The sequence below is a fragment of the Adiantum capillus-veneris genome, chromosome 27 (assembly GCF_014529385.1).
Source record: "Adiantum capillus-veneris isolate H3 chromosome 27, ASM1452938v2, whole genome shotgun sequence".
In the NCBI taxonomy this organism is placed as follows: domain Eukaryota; kingdom Viridiplantae; phylum Streptophyta; class Polypodiopsida; order Polypodiales; family Pteridaceae; genus Adiantum; species Adiantum capillus-veneris.
Window position 1 is genome coordinate 49,330,132 of NC_140957.1, and position 16,483 is coordinate 49,346,614.

The 16,483-nt window shown below is 40.3% G+C and overlaps 1 protein-coding gene across 1 annotated transcript; it reads right to left on the bottom strand.

The window, feature by feature from the left end:
• Positions 1-14,549: 14,549 nt before the first annotated feature.
• LOC147421925 (putative glutathione S-transferase parC) lies at positions 14,550-16,193 on the bottom strand. The gene is made up of 2 exons (XM_086503415.1): positions 15,816-16,193; positions 14,550-15,255 (listed from the first exon to the last, which is right to left on the bottom strand). The coding sequence occupies exons 1-2, from the start codon at positions 16,134-16,136 to the stop codon at positions 14,887-14,889; spliced, it is 690 nt and encodes a 229-aa protein (XP_086359541.1). The 5' UTR covers positions 16,137-16,193; the 3' UTR covers positions 14,550-14,886.
• Positions 16,194-16,483: the final 290 nt, after the last annotated feature.

Consider the following 16,483-nt stretch of genomic DNA (forward strand, 5'->3'; position numbering starts at 1 on the left):
CTCCAAATCAATGCATTTAGCTCACAAACAATGCATTGCGAACCATAGCAGAATTGAAAATGATTACACTTAGAGTGTAGAGCAAGAGACAAGGAACGCAATGTGCTATTCGGAAATGAATTCTGATTACCAGCTCAAGAGAAAATAAGAATAAAAGTTGAAGCATTTAGAGGCCTCCCCAATGCACGTTTTTTATTCTTCAAACTAATGATAATTCTTTTCTCCAAACTAAGGGTTTTGACTTTAAAAGTTAAGGGGGCTTTCCCATGACCATCCTGCCTCTTACAAGGGTGTAGACTCAGAGAAGTAAAGAGGGTATTGTCTAGTTACATCATGGTTAAAACTCATCCTAGGCTGAATTACATGGCTTTCTTCGAAACAATAGAGTGTTTACAAGGTTTGGTGTGCATACACCTTTATATGCCTGCATCCACCAAATACGTATTTGTGCGAGCGTTCATGTCTCCAAAGACAATGACTTCACCCTGGTCCTTGTAATGAGCAATGTCTTTCTCTAGTTCAACAAAGGGCTGATCTCTATCCATATCCAAGCGAGCATAAAAGTTGGAGTCATAGTGAGGAATGTAGCAACCAGCCACAAACATGACTTGACCATTTGGTGGACTGATTTTCAGCCATAAGTAGCATTTATACTTATCTTCTTTGACAATGGAAACATCTTTCAAACCCTTTTTGGTCAAACATGCTATGCCTCCTTGGCCTCTACATTGCTTTGCATTTTTGAGCCACATCAAAGAATGCACATCGTATTTGTCAAATCCAAGAATTTGTTGCACATCATGCCCCCTTGTTTTGATAAGAAGTATCACATCGGAGTCATTGGTAAGCTCGTCAATGCCAATTCCCGTATTCCAAAGAGAGAGAGAGAGAGAGAGAGAGAGAGAGAGAGAGAGAGAGATACGATTGGAGTTTGCACGCTCAATGCCACACAGCCTACGCGCTATATGTGTGTGTGTGTGTGTGTGTGTGTGTGTGTGTGTGTGTGTGTGTGTGTATATATATATATATATATATATATATATATATATATATATATATATATATAGAGAGAGAGAGAGAGAGAGAGAGAGAGATAGATTGATTGATTGAATTATCATCCGTGGAGGTCAAATATGACCCATGGGACCGAAATCAAAACATTACAAAGGGGATCTTCTAAACAGGGGGGATCATGAGATACATCTCAGTTAAGGACTGAGGGTCTAAAGAGGTGTCAAAGGAAAAGGAAAGGTTGAAATGAACAAAACTAAGAACTAAGAAGGGGAAGGTCGGGGGGGGGGGGGGGGGCAGCTTGGGAGTTCGAAACTCCTGGATAATGGCTTTATCTCCTCGATAGACTGCCCATTTCCCTAATGTGCGTGCTTCTAGCATCTTCTGGAGTTTTTCCTTTTTTTTTTTGAGTTGGGCGGGTGTGAGATATTCTGCAAACCAAATTTTGATTGTTCGAGGAGTTCGGTTCGATCCGCCTTGGTCTTAAAAGTTAGGATTGCATGATTGGTGCGATGCTCATGTTTAAGAAAGGTGATTGTTGTTGGATCCCATTGTACCAAAGGGGTTACTGCTTGGATACGGGCAAAGTACTTGTGAAACTTGTGATCTCCCTCCCCTTTCCAGTCACTTGGGAGCTCGCCGATGTGGACATTGAGGGAGATGTCCTCTTGTTGTTGTCGCTCGCATAGTGTGGATGTCACACGGTCCTTGACCTTGCGAAAGATTACTTCGTGCACTTGATTTTTGACCTCCTTCGTGAGTATGGTCTCCACTTCCGCCTTTGTTTTGTTGAACTTGACTTCCATCTCTTCTTTCTTGCAGTTTTCCATTGCAGCAAGCCGTGTCTCGATCGTGGCAAGTCTTAGCTTGAGCTCCTCATTCTCCTTGCGAAGCTGTCTGACTTCATTTTGAAGGCCGACGACATTTTCCTGATTCAAGGGTGTTGCTACAACTCCTGCAAAAGTGAGCTTGCTGCGGGATGAAGCTCGAGTGGCCATCTCTGTTGTTTAGAAGACCCGGAGGTGGGCTATCCGTAGGCTCGGGGTGGGAAAGGCCGCCTAGGGTTTTTAATGTGTCATAGTGTGAGCTTGAAAGGTAAAGAATAACATGAAATGCTGGACAGCGAGGAGACGAGGGAGGGTATGAGAGAGAGAGAGAGAGAGAGAGAGAGAGAGAGAGAGAGAGAGAGAGAGAGAGAGAGAGAGAGAGAGAGAGAGAGAGAGAGATATTTTATTACCATCCTCGGAGGTCAAATATGACCTATGGGACCAAAGTTACATGTGAATTCATAAGTCTCGCTTCGCAGGAGACGGAGATGCCAAGCCTTGCGGGACCAAATGTAGTATGTGTATGGCTAATGAGTGACTCTCGATGCTCCAAAACTGTGAGAGTCGCAATGGAGAGCCCACACTTTGGCTGGGAGAGGAAAGTGTGTAGGTCTAAGTTGTGGCTGAAAATGTGAGAGAAGCAAGTTCGGATGTGACCAAAAGCTAAGCACTCTAGTAGTGAGTGGTACTCAAACTCTCGAACTTGCAGTGAGCATAATGTGCACAATTGATTTGACTCTTCTCCATTGCCCCAACGACCTATCTTGGATCGAAGGAAATGGGAGCTAAGCCGAATGGCTGCAATAGTGCGTATCGTCGAGACAAGGGAATAGGCTCAAGCATGTAAGTGTGAGTACGATTTCCTCTTTCAGCAAAGATCATGATTTTGTAGTTGGAGGCAATCTCGGTGGTGTAATGTATGAAGCGTGACCCACTAGATTTCTCTCAAGCCGTAATACATTGGCGTTGTAGAAAAGCATCATTCACTTGGGAGTCAATTGAAGCATCATGTAGCAAGTGTAATGCATCCCATCCCCCAAACCACTTCTTTATGTCTCACATCCATCCCGTGCTCAAGATTTTGCTTATATGCATCGTTTGAACTTTTTTTCTTGCTTCCCATGCAATTGTAGGAAGTCGATGTGAGGGGTTTTGACACATCTTTATCATGTACTCCACAACCCTTTCCATGCCCATAACCTCAATTGGAAGACATCCTGACTCAAGAAGTAAGAGCATATATGGTGTTTGTGTCTTCACTTGGGGAAATTTTGTAAGAAAAATCTTTTGGACATTCTCAAAATCTTTCCAAGTAGACTTTGAGATGCTCCCGCCCCACACTTCAACTCCATAAAGAAGAACTCGTGTCACCAATGCATCAAAAAGATACTTCTTGAGAACCCAACACTTGATGCTTCCCACATTACACATGTTCTCAAATGCATAATATGCTCTCTTTTCTACTTCCAAACGACGCATAGCACATTCATGCCACTTGTGATTGGATGGAACCTCAAGGCCAAGGTACTTAAAGCTCTGAACAACTTCAAGTGTCTCATAGTTGTAAATATGCATGGCTTCTCCTTATGGTTGGTTTTCACAAGCATAACCTTTGTTCTGGATTCATTCACAATCAACCCACTATGCAAGAAAAAGTTCTCAAGGACAACCATAAGCTTTAGTGCATCTTCTAAAGTGTGTGCTAGAAGCACTACATCATCCGCATACAACAAAAAATCATGATTACCGCATTGCAAATACTGACCTCTTCAATGCCTTCTTCTTGCATAAAGTCAAGTACCATTTGTTCCAATTGATCAATGAATACACCAAAGATAGTTGGTGACAACAGACATCCTTGTTTAACCCCAATAGCGCGTACAATTTTTTTTAAAATTTCTCTTTCCATGCGCAATTGACAAACCACCTTCTCATAGATTCGAGAAACCGCAAGCATAAACTCACTTGGTACTTGGAGTTCTTCCATCCTTCTCCACAAATTGTTATGTGGAATCATATCAAAGGATTTCTTAAAGTCCACAAAACAACAATACTATCGCTTTCATTTCAACCAACTTTCCTCCATGAGAACACGAAGAAGCGGGTTTCCATTGATGCCATAGCACCATTGATCATCTTGTCATTATCTTCAGCCCAATCACTCAATTTCATCTCCATTATGCACCTAGACAAATTTTCCATAAGAAACCCAATCATTATAGTCTGGTAGTTGTTTACATTCTTTACATCCCCTCCTTTATGCAAAGGCTTAACCCAATTAGTACAATCATAAGGCATACCATGTTGAAGTGCAAGGATGAACCCCTCATGGGTAAAATCTCCCGTCCATTTGATCATCTCCGCCTTGATACCATGAAGATCTCCCGCTTTACGAGTGGCCATCTTTTCAAGCCCACCGCATACATCCTCAATAGTAAAAAAAGAGGGCATACATGGGAGTGAACCATAAAATGGTATTTTTTTAGCATTTGCTTGCTCCTATAATTTCCTACAATGTGTGTACATATCCACAAGAGTCAATGTACCAAATTTCTCAACCCGCTTGCCGCTCAAGTTTCTCCAAAATCTTCCACATGCATGTGCCTTTTCTTGGACTTGAAAAAGTTGTACTTCCCATCTTCTTCTCTTGTTTTGAATCAATGCCTTGTATGTATGCAAATGACTTTGATAGTTTTCTTTGTCCATAGTTGCATCAATCTTTATCAAGGACTTTTGAGTATCTTGACATTCTTTATCAAACCACCTTTTGCGTGATCTATCTTTGTTGATACCATGGAGATGATTTATAGCAAAGCATTCTTCGGCACAAGAACAAACAAACTTCTTGAAAGCTTCCCATTTAGTTTCCAATGGTGCATCATATTGAAGCTTCTTCATCCATCATTTTTGCTCAACCATTTCAATGTACATTGGTGCATGTTTGAAATCCATACATAGTGATAATTTTTCTTTCCTTTGGCTGAGATTATCACGCTTAGTTGCTTCTCCATATGAAAGGTCAATACATAAGGTGTGATGGTCGGATTCGGAGGTTTAGTGGCCAAACATAAAACTCTTTATGTGATACATGATGGCTTTACAGAGTAGCATATAGTCAATCACATTGTCCCCATTATGTCTCCTACGTGTAAATCCATTGGTTCCACTCCACAAAGATACACCATTGGCAATGAGCATACCCGTGCTATTACACATGTGTAAAAGTAACTTTCCATAGTGATCCAACTCTTTCTCATCCATTGAAGAACGATCATACAAGTGAACTTCCTCCATCCCTTGAATTGTATGGCATATCAAATGGTTGAGTATCATGTTGCAATGTTTTTGTGCGAGCATTCATATCCGCAGATACAATAACATCACCTTCACCTTTGAAATAAGCAATGTCCTCTTCTAAATCAAAAAATGGATGATCTCTATCCATGCAAGCATCAAAGGGGGAATCATGATGAGGAATGTAGCAACCGGCTACAAAAATGGGTGCTCTTTTTGGTGTCATAATTTTCAGCCATACATAACGTTTGAGAGAGAGAGAGAGAGAGAGAGAGAGAGAGAGAGAGAGAGAGAGAGAGAGATGATTGGCAGTAGACACAATGCACATGAGTGTGTGTGTGTGTGTGTGTGTGTGTGTGTGTGTGTGTGTGTGTGTGTGTGTGTGTGTGAGAGAGAGAGCGAGAGAGAGAGAGAGAGAGAGAGACATCCTGGCCCTGGACTCTTGAAGGTTGGTAACTTGACATTAGTCGAGTCGGTTGTGTGTGTGTGTGTGTGTGTGTGTGTGTGTGTGTGTGTGTGTGTAGCAGTTCTAAATCTATATATATACATGCAAACGAACACTAAGTGTTCACAGACTAACAATTCTAGAAAAGTACAGTGGCATTGCACAATAATTTATTTACAGTTGAAAATAAATTTTGTACAAAGGTAATGAAGATAACAAAATACAGCTCAAGAATCCATAAACCCAAAGTCTGGGAAATTTTGTGTCACACTAAGAGATCCACCATTTGTTAAGAACTGGACATTTTAATCAAGGAAGGTAGCCCTCACCTGCACCCATAGCCACAAGAAATTTATTCGTTAGAACGTGACTGTACGCAGGTGATGTTGGGCATCCCAGTTGTTATCCATGTCACCTTAAAAAAACACATAGTTCTTAACTAGTATATTGTTCTTTTTTGAAAAAAAGTTCCTTGGCATTTTTGCCAATCTGATAAAGGAAAGTGAAAACCCTTAAAGCAGCTATGTATCTGGTTATTCCTCGATTATATATATATATTTTTATAAAAAAAAACTTTCTTTTCTACACTTAAGTTTTAAGGAAAAAGAAAACTTCTTTTTTTATCTGACTGGAGAGAATTTCACTCTATAGCGGTAGGCATAGTTAATCTCAAGCCAGATCATAGTTCTATTAAGGACCACCTCATCCTTGTGGTTTGAAGTATAGAAAAAAAACAATCTTTTGGAACAGATCCTACTTCAAGAACCCTTTTATAAGCACACTGAGATATCTTCAAAGAAACTTCTAAGAATTAACAAATTTATAAACCTGAGATCCCCCCTTTTTTTAAAAATGTAAAAAAAACTTTATTTCTCAAGAAATGTCTATGTTTATTATGTCATGTCTGACATACTGTAGCCCAAGCCAGTTATAAACTGTTTTTCATATCATAAAACCCTAGACGAGTCAGTCCCTAGATCCAACTCAGACCTTGTCCGGGAAAGATACGACAAAAGATTAACCAGCAAAGATCAGCTAAAGGAAAATATATGACTTTCCTTATAATACCAAGATCCTTTAAACCAACTTCTAATAGCTTTTTTGTATATACTGCAAGATGGTAGATAAGGATCAGTTCATATATACTTGAGTGAAATTAGGAGGCGAGCAGATGATGACAAGAAAATTTTATTGAATAGCCGAGGGTCAAACCAACCAAGACCTTCAGAACTCAGTCACTATGTTGAAGTAATGATAAGTCACCGAACACTATCACTAATCTTCATAGTATGTGATGTAAAAAAGATCAAGTAAATTTGAAACCAACTTTTTTTTAATCAATCCCGTATGTGTTGCCACTCTTAGCTCTATAAAAAATCAGAGAAAGGAAAACATATCAGAAGCTAGTACTTAGTAAATACAAAATAACTTTTAGCCGATTCAGTGAGATAGGCATCTGCTCTAAAAAACAGTTCAATCTTACTAGTAGGTGATGTAATATGGTAAAAAAGGTTAAGTCAATTTGCAAAAACAATATTTACTCCTACAAGTGGGTATGTGATACCACTTACTACCTACCTAATATTAGAAGACACGACACCATTTCCGAAACCTGTATTTAGTGCCCTCAGAATAATCTTCAGCGGATTCAATAGAATAGGCACCAGAACTAGAAAGTGAATCAGTCTAGGGATTGTCCTCTTACTCAAAGGACCTCAGCAATGTAGTGTTACAATAAAACAAAATATCTTTTAAATCTTATAAGATCACTACAGCTCATTTTTTGTGAAATTCTGGTTTTTTTCCGGATCTGCAGTATCCCTTTCAAGAGTACATTACATCTATTGAGTAGCTTTTTAATAGAACATACCATCATCACCCATATATACAAATCCTTTCCTTTAAGTACCATACCATCCTCTTTTCTCAGCAGCCATAATCACTCATACCTGGTAGTATCCCCATTTTTCTTTTTTCTTTTTTAAAATTACAGATTTTTCCTCAAAAAACCAGTTTTACAACACATTTTACGGAAACCAGACATATTACTACCATCATTGAAAAAAACTAGGTAGTTCTCAGTTTAACTGAGCCATTCACACTTCTTCCCCTAACCAGTAAGAGTCTGTTTCCAGAACCAGGTTATATATATATTTTTTGTTTATTTTACAAAAACAAACACATTAGTCAAAGAGAATTACAATTTCCCATTTGTCCCAGAGCAGACATATACTCCCACTCATATTTCTCTCATAGACCAGTAAGAATAGTTTTTGGAACATTTTTTCTTTAAAAAAATCTATATTACTGGTTTTTCAAAGCCATTCAAAACTTTTTTTCAGCATAGCTTCATAATATCAATTGACAGTCTCTAGAGCAAGAAATATTTTCTGTTTGACCTATAGATTAGGAGACGTAGATGCCTCCACGATGTCCTTCCCATTATTTTTTGGCATGTTGAGCATACAATAGTAAAATAGGTTCTAACACACACAGTATAAAATGCTCACACAAGTGAATACAAAGCACAATGCTAAATGAGTATGAATACTCACTTTTAAGAGGCTTTTATATATGTTGATGTCCACCAGAAGACAATACGCCAGACTCGGATAGGCTTCCGCCACTCGAGGTTGCCCATACGGGCCATATACTCAGGGATTTTCATCAGCTAGAGATACGGATGCTCAAGATAGTGTCGCACCACATTCGCTGCTACTGTCTCATGCCGACCAAACCCTAGCCCACCTGCGGTAGCATGCTGCAGGAAGCACGACTACTAAATGGAGAGAAGAGTTTAAACGCTACATAGTACACTATTGTGTATAAAGATCTTATTGTGTATAAAGCTGAGATTTTTATTAAGTTAAATGCAAGGTCCAGTCCCCTTCTCCTCAATTACACCCTGGCAACCGATAAAACACCGCTCACATGGTCGATATATGGTCTGAAATCCATTATGTGATTATTGTACCAAACCCCCAGGTTGATGATACACAACCCGTTATCCATACTACAGAACCTATACTGAGTTTTATGTCATACAGTACTCCACTAGGGTACAGTATCCATGCCCCGATCTTACCGGTGTGAGTTACTCTACACAAAAACGGTGATTTGAAGTAATCATTTATTATTTCCAATTTTGTCTTGAAGTCAAAAGGCGGTTCTATAAGATAGATGACATTTTTACACAACAAAGTCCATAGTATTGGTATGGAGTAACTTTTCCTGCGTTACTATACCCAGCTTATTTGCTCTCGGGTGTATCTATCCTAATATGGCTGACCGTCAAGAACTAGTTTTTTCCATAGCAACAGCTCATATCCATCAGTCAAGAGAATCTACTCGGAGAGAGGGATTGCTAATTGCTAATCGCTGTGAGTTGATTATGTATTCTATGTCATTATTTTTAGACCTAATTGCCTTTTTTAACGAGGTAATTTGTGACAAATTACATGCTAAGCACTAAAAATGGATCTCAAATGTAGAAAAGGAATAAATATTAGAAAATCTTGAACAATCTAATCAAAATAGATACAAGGGTATTTAGGGGATTCTTGAAATTTGAGGTGCATTTTGGGAATTTCCACAAATTAGAGGGGTATTTTGGTAATTTTTTGAAGGTTTTTACACAAGAGAGAAAGAGAGTGAGAGCTTGGAATCATTTTTCCAAAAACTTCAAAAACCTGCATATAAGATTTTTTATAGGTAATTGACTATACTAAATGGTTTTTACACAAGAGAGAAAGAGAGAGCAAGAGCACTTGTGTTGTTGGTACATGGAGATAGAGAGAGGGAGAGGGGCAAAAAACTCCCGCCAAAATCTTGCTCGCATGGACATTAGAGAGAAAGGTTCAAAGTTGCATTCAATGATAGTCGATGGTTCATGGCGGCTGACCAGGAAGGGATGGCTCCCATCAGAGTGATTGGGACAAGCATCGGGGCAATAATTAAATTGCCTATATTTAAGGTTTTTACACTAAATTTCTATGAATATTGTAGTTTTTCTCACGTTGAAATTTAGATTAATTTAGTGGCACCATCAGGGTGATTAGCACAAGCATCAAAGCAGCAGGGCAATAGTTAAATTGACTATATTGAAAGGCTTTTACACTAAATTTCTCTAAATTTTGTAGGTTTTCTCACCTTCAAATTTAAAATTTAGCACCATTGAGGTACTAGGGTGATTAGCACAAGAATTGCCGCCATAGTTGAATTGACTATATTGAAAGGTTTTAACACTAAATTTCCCTAAACTTTGTAGGTTTTCTCCCCTTCAAATTTGAAATTTAGCAGGGTAAATGTCAAATTTGTAGGTTGAATTACACTAGACCTAGATTGTTTTTCAAGCACTAGTGCAAGTACTCAAGTGAGAAAGAGATGGCGAGAGAACTTTGTGTTGCCAGTGCACAAAGATAGAGAGAGGGAGGCAAAGAGACAAAGAGAGGCTGACCAATAATGCTCTCAACACTAGAGAGAGAGAGAGAGAGATCTTGCAGCAGAGAGAAAGGTTCGAGTACAAAATTCAACCGTTCATGGTGGTCAACCAAAGCCAAGAAGGGATGACTCACATTGGGGTGATTCACACTAGCATTGGGACAAAAGATAGATTGACTATATTGAAAGGTTTTTACACTAAATTTCTTTAAATTTTGTAGGTTTTCACCTTCAAATTCAAAACCTAACAGTAACTCTCAAAATTTGTTGGTGGAATTACACTAAACCTAGGCTTTTTTCAAACACTTCCGTAAGTCCTCAAGAGAGAAAGAGAGGGCAAGAGCACTTGTGTTGCCAATGCACGAAGATAAAGAGAGGCAAAGACACAAACAGAGGCTAAGTAGTAGTTCTCTCACAATATATATATATATATATATATATATATATATATATATATATATATATATATATATATATTAATTAGCAGATTGACCATAATTTTAGTGCAAAAGGGTTGCTATGATTTAAAGTAGGAAAATGTATCAAATTGTGGTTGTTGTAAAGGACCTTCTATGTCAAAGTGAGCAAAGTCAGAGTGGATATTGTGATTTTGAACAAATTGAAACACTAAAGGAGAGTTTTAATAACTTGGTTGACCAAAAGAATGATCAAAATTGCTTGAGAATGGACTCCAACTTGCCAGAGAGCCTAAAGGGTCCAAACAAACTTCAAATCAAATACAACTCATCAGGAAATTGTGATTGGGGTACAACTTCAATTCCAAATCATCAACAAAGTCAAACGTTAGACAGATTGATCACTATCAAGGATCTAAAGTGCCATTCAAACCCACTTATAGTAGGTCGGACCAAATTAGAGCATAAATTGGGAAACTGGAAAAAATAGAGATAAACTTGTCCAAATTTGAAAAGAACTTCACCAGTGTGTTAGGATAGACTACAGGAACAAGCCCCAAAATTTCATCCCAAGATGTTGTTGAACATGGATCGCAATCCATGACCCCCTACATGCTATACCAGCAAAGACCATATCAATTGATCCCAAACATCAAGGATAACCTAACCCTAGAGTTTCAAGTCATTTGGACCTCAAATCTTGACCACATTGCCGTAAATCTCTAAATTTAGCAAAAAATTTCAAAATTTGGCATGAAATCCCAACCATTTCCACTATAGTCAATGGTGCATAGGCAATTTTGTCATTTTGTGCATAATTTTTATTAGTGCCATTTTTTTCATAACAGGTCCCTTACAGTCTTCTACAGTTTGTGCTAGATAGCACGTGTTTTTATCGCTTTGTTTCTCCTCTTTTTGGGTAGTCATGTTTTCACATCAAGTGCAATATTTGTATGGATGACAACAACACAGATGTGTTCAAGATGTTTGTTGCTGAGGATGGGGACAATTACCCTATGTGGGCTTATACGATGCAACATGTCCTTGTGTCAAAGGGCATTTGGAATATTGTGCAGGGCATAGATGTACGTCCTCGTTCTAAGGATGTAGGCGATGTTGAGAATGCTGCAGGTTTTGGTGGTAGGATTGTTGCTGCAAGAGCTGTTTTGCCTACGGTTGAGCAAGCTTCTTGGGATGTAAAAGATGCACATGCTCATGCTTTCATTGTGTTGTCTGTGAAGCGCACTATTACTCCTCATAATCATTCAACAGAATCTGCAAAACAAGCTTGGGATATTCTAGCTAGTTTTTATGCAAGTCGCAATGAGGCTAAAATTGCATTGCTACGTTAAGAGATGGAGTTTAAGATTATGAATGAGGAAGATGAGATGGACACTTTCCTAGCTGGTGTCAAGGATATCAAGGAGCAATTTATTTCTACGGGCAATGTCATTTCTAACAGTTCCCTTGTGCAGACTATTCTTGATGCTTTGCCATATTCTTACCAGACTTTCGATAGTACTTGGAGACTTATGAACCAAGGAAATCCATAAGTTTTCAAGTTTGATGCATTATACACATTGCTGCTACAAGAGCCACTTTTCAAAAAAAAAAGGACTAGACAACATTGGATAGGGGGAAAGGGGAACACATTCAAAACCCAAACAGTCTGCCTCTCTATAGCCCAAGATAACATCTACACCCCAATCCACTAGAATTCACCTTCAAAAATCACACAATCGATAGAAAACCACACCAATTTTTGCCCTTTTACGCCGTGCCGCAGCACACACCGCTCTCTCTTTCTCTCTCACACACATAGAGGCCCAAGGAGGCACGCACATCTCAAGCACCAGATGATTGTAATAGAGCAAAGAGAAGAAGGGGGGAAAGGGGAAGAAACGGCACAAGAATCTGACTTTGTTTGCATCAATTATGGCAAGAAAACTTATCTACAAACACCATGAAACCTCGACTACAAACGGTTTGGTATGGCAACATCAAGCGCAAAAGATTGGGCACTTCTGGCTTCACCATCATGCATCTCTCCTTGCTGAGAGCACGGCCAAAAATGTCCTTAAATACACCTCCATTGGCTTCAAATCATGCTCCAAAAGCCCTTGAGAGACCCCGTCATAGCTCCTCGTTGAGCTCGCCTTTTGCCAAAAACAGTCCTTGAGAGCTCTCTCGCCTCCTCCAAAAGAAGCCTCGAGAGCTCCTCTGTGAGGCCTCCTCTACGGCCTCTCTTCTTCTCCAAAAGAGCACCCCAAATGCAAAATATTTTTTCCCTTTAAGAGCTTGTAAGTGCTTTCGAGTGCCTCCAAGTGCTTTAAGTATACTCATATTTCAAAATGCTTCTGAGTGCTTTTCACATCTGTCAAGTGCTTTAAAATGCTTATAAATGCTTCTAAGTTCTCTCAGGTGCAATTAAAGGCTTGCTTTCGAATACCTATAGGTGCTTTCAAGAGGTCATAAGTGATCCCAGGTGCTTGTATGTGCTCATGGGTGATTCTGAATCGGGCAAGTGCTTCAAAGAGATTCCAAGTGCTTTTTACAATGCTTCCGATTGCTTCCGCATGCTTTGTAGTGCTTTCTAGTGCTTCCAAGTGATTCTAATTACTTTTAAGTGCTTGTGAAGGACTCTATGTGCTTCTAAGTGACTTTGAGCGATTGTAAGTGCTTTCAAGTGGCTTAGAGTGCTTTAAGTATATTCGTATTTCAGAATGATTCTTAGTGCTTTCCACATCTGTCAAGTGCTTATAAATGCTTCTCAGTGCTCTCAAATGCTTCCAAAGGCATGCTTCAGGATACTAATGAGTGCTTTCAAGAGGTCACTAGTGATCCCAGATGCTGATGGATGATTCTGAGTCGGTCAAGTGCTCCAAGTGCTTCAAACTACTTCAAGGGTTTTCTAGTTCTTCCAAGTGATTCTTATTTCTTTCAAGTGCTTATGTGTGACTTGTATGTGACTATATGTGCTTCTAAGTATCTTTGAGTGCTTCTAATTACTCTCTAGGTGCTTTAGAAAGACTCTAAGTGCTTCTACAAATGATTTTGAGTATTTGAAGTGCTCTAAAGTGATTCCGATTACTCCCATGCTCCTTCAAATGCTGCCAATTAGTTATGTGTGCTTCTGATTGACTCTGTGTGCTTCCGCGCGCTTCTGAGGCTTTCAATTACTTCCAAAATCATGTCAGAGGTACCCAGATGTGTCTTATTGTGTTTATAGAGAGACTTCCACATGCGGTTCCAGGAGACTCATCCTAACATAGGGATCTCCCTCATATGCATTGAGGGTCTAAAGCCATACTTTACATCCAAGCTAAACGGTTGCAACACTTGTTGTTGTGGATACCATGCTCAAATTGTCTACCTTAAGGAATCCTTCAATTACATGCACCAAGGACTGCATGGAAAGTCATGCTTTTGTAGGTGCCTTGTTTGCAGCCCCCTTGGTGAAACAGCATAGTGCATAGCATCAAGTGCCACATTTCCAAGTTTAATAGACCTATGGGAGTCTATGTTGTGCCCAAAGCCCATTGATTGTGCTTATCACATTAGAAAATTTCTTTTGAGAACATGCCAACAGTTGTGGCATTGAAAGGCTCTCATTGTGTCCAAGTGTACACAGTGATGGCATCTCTTTGATAATTGTGAAGCTTTTTGAGGAGGTTCCTACACAAGAAGTGGACAAGACAAATACAAGAAAAGCTCCAAAAGACCTCTGGTTCTCTAGATTAGTCCGATGAGTTTTATTTCCTTGCTTCAAAGAAAATTGGGGAATTTTATCAAACACAACTACAAGCTGAATAGTTCAAGGAGTGTTTGAATAAATTTCCTGACGATGTAGTGGTGTCTGTAGTGGTTTTTGTAGAGAATTACTCCTTCAAGATGCATAATGAGATGAGAGATGGAGAGATGCTACAAAGCTTCAAGAGCAACCTATGATAAAAAGTGAAAAGTACAACAATAATGCACTTTTTAAATTCTTACCATTTTGGATAGTATAATGGCTCGTGCAATAAAAAATCCTATTAGTTAACCCGATTCGGTCTCCATTCGAGCGAGAGACAGAGAGAGAGAGAGAGAGAGAGAGAGAGAGAGAGAGAGCATCTGTAGAGGGAATCTCTATTTTCTCTTTATTTACTGTGGTGCACACATAATGAAGCAATCAAGGCAAACTAGTTTGTTTAGATACATTTATAAGGCTTAGCTGTACTGAGCGATGCACGTAAGCATTGCCTTACGCCGCTTAGCATCATAGTAAACCAACTTTTTAAATGTTACAAAATTTCCAAATTATGACTTATTTTCAGCCGTACAATTTCGTTCATGAACAAGCTTCACACATTTGTCATACTCAAAACATTTCACCCTTAGTGTATTTGGCATCCCTAAGGTAAATTGATTTTCTCTAAAGTGAAATGATTTTGAGGCGATGAGACTGAGCTAATTAAGCTGCCTGATTTAACCTCTTTCTTAAGACGTGTGAAAACTCCACCACCTTTGAAGGGGGTGCAAGGGCCTCTTTCACACTTGGCACCTCCCACACTGCCTCTGCCCACTTGGCCAGCTCTGGGCATTTGGCATCTTCCCAGATCTTGAACTCTCCCAGGGCCTCATAGGCTTCAAACCAGCAGAGGAAAGGAGCCAAGGCTATGTCAACAAGCCCTATGCTCTGCCCTCCGAAAAACGGTCCTCCGCCAAACACGTCGCGAAGCGCCCCATCAAGTCTCTCCACCACCTCTATCAAGTCCTTCTTGCCTTGCTCTCTCTGCTCTCCCTGTGAGTATTTGATGATCTGTGTTCCGGCATCGTCCAACTGTGCCAAGCATGAGCACTCAAAAGTTGAGAGATACCCTAACACAAGAAGATTTCGAAATTTTTTCATGTAGGAAAACGGAGTCTTTTCCAGTGTTTTTCATACAATGAATAACATCATGAGCTTCTACTCGAGAGGCACCGCATACCTAGCTAGGTACGATTGGGGGCAGGGGACCACCGGCCAGCCCCCGGCCCCCCCACCGGGCTGGCAATCCCCCGCCCCCAATCGTACTTAGCTAGGTATGCATACCTAGCTAGGTACGATTGGGGGCAGGGGACCACCGGCCCCCCCACCGGGCCGGCAGTCCCCCGCCCCCAATCGTACCTAGCTAGGTATGCCGTGCCTCGCTCACAGAAGCTCATGATGTGGAAGTAAGTCACAATGTGGAAATTATTGTGAAAATTTGTCCAAAACTTCTTGTGTAGGTGTCCTTCTCAGCATGAGTTACCCAAGATATTGCACATGTTGCAATTGGCAGGCCCATACACGCAAAGACAGGCAAAATGGGGAGATCATACACTACTTTGCAATCACAGAATTGGGCAATGGAAGTATACCTTGTTGATGTAGTCGGCCCAGAAGCGGGCAACGGCGCGGTCGGAGGGGTCCTTGGGAAGAAAGGAGACATGAGGAGAGGGCCAAGCTTTGTCGATGTACTGCACTATGATCAGGGACTCACAGAGGGGGGGCTTTCCGTTGTGGATGAGCACAGGGACTTTCTTGTGGATGGGGTTCGACTCGAGCAAGAGCTTGCTCTTGTGTTGAAGGTCCTGCGCTAGGAACTCGTAGGGGATGCCCTTCTCGTTAAGGGCAATAACGACCCGCATGCCAAACATGCTGGCCCATGAGCTCAGCACTTGTACTCTGTCTGGGGCCATACTATAGCTTGTTCATACAAGTCTAGCGAGGGACGAAGCAGAGCCAGGGAGATAAGATGTGCTTTAGTTCTCTTGAAAATTTGACACATGCTATATTGCTTTGTGGCCAACAGCAATTGTGCATTCCCCCGTACAACATGTGATTGATAGACACTATGCTTAACATCATTGGCCAAGTCCTTGCATGCTAACTAGTAGGTTGAGTTATAGCTTTCCTTGTGTGTGTGCTTCAACACTAAATCCCACGGGGCCTTTTTTCAAGACCTCCTCATGGGATCAACGACGAGGAGTGAAGCGTGCGGGATGCGACGTAGACTCGACCGTTTGATTTTAAAGGGACTTGTTTG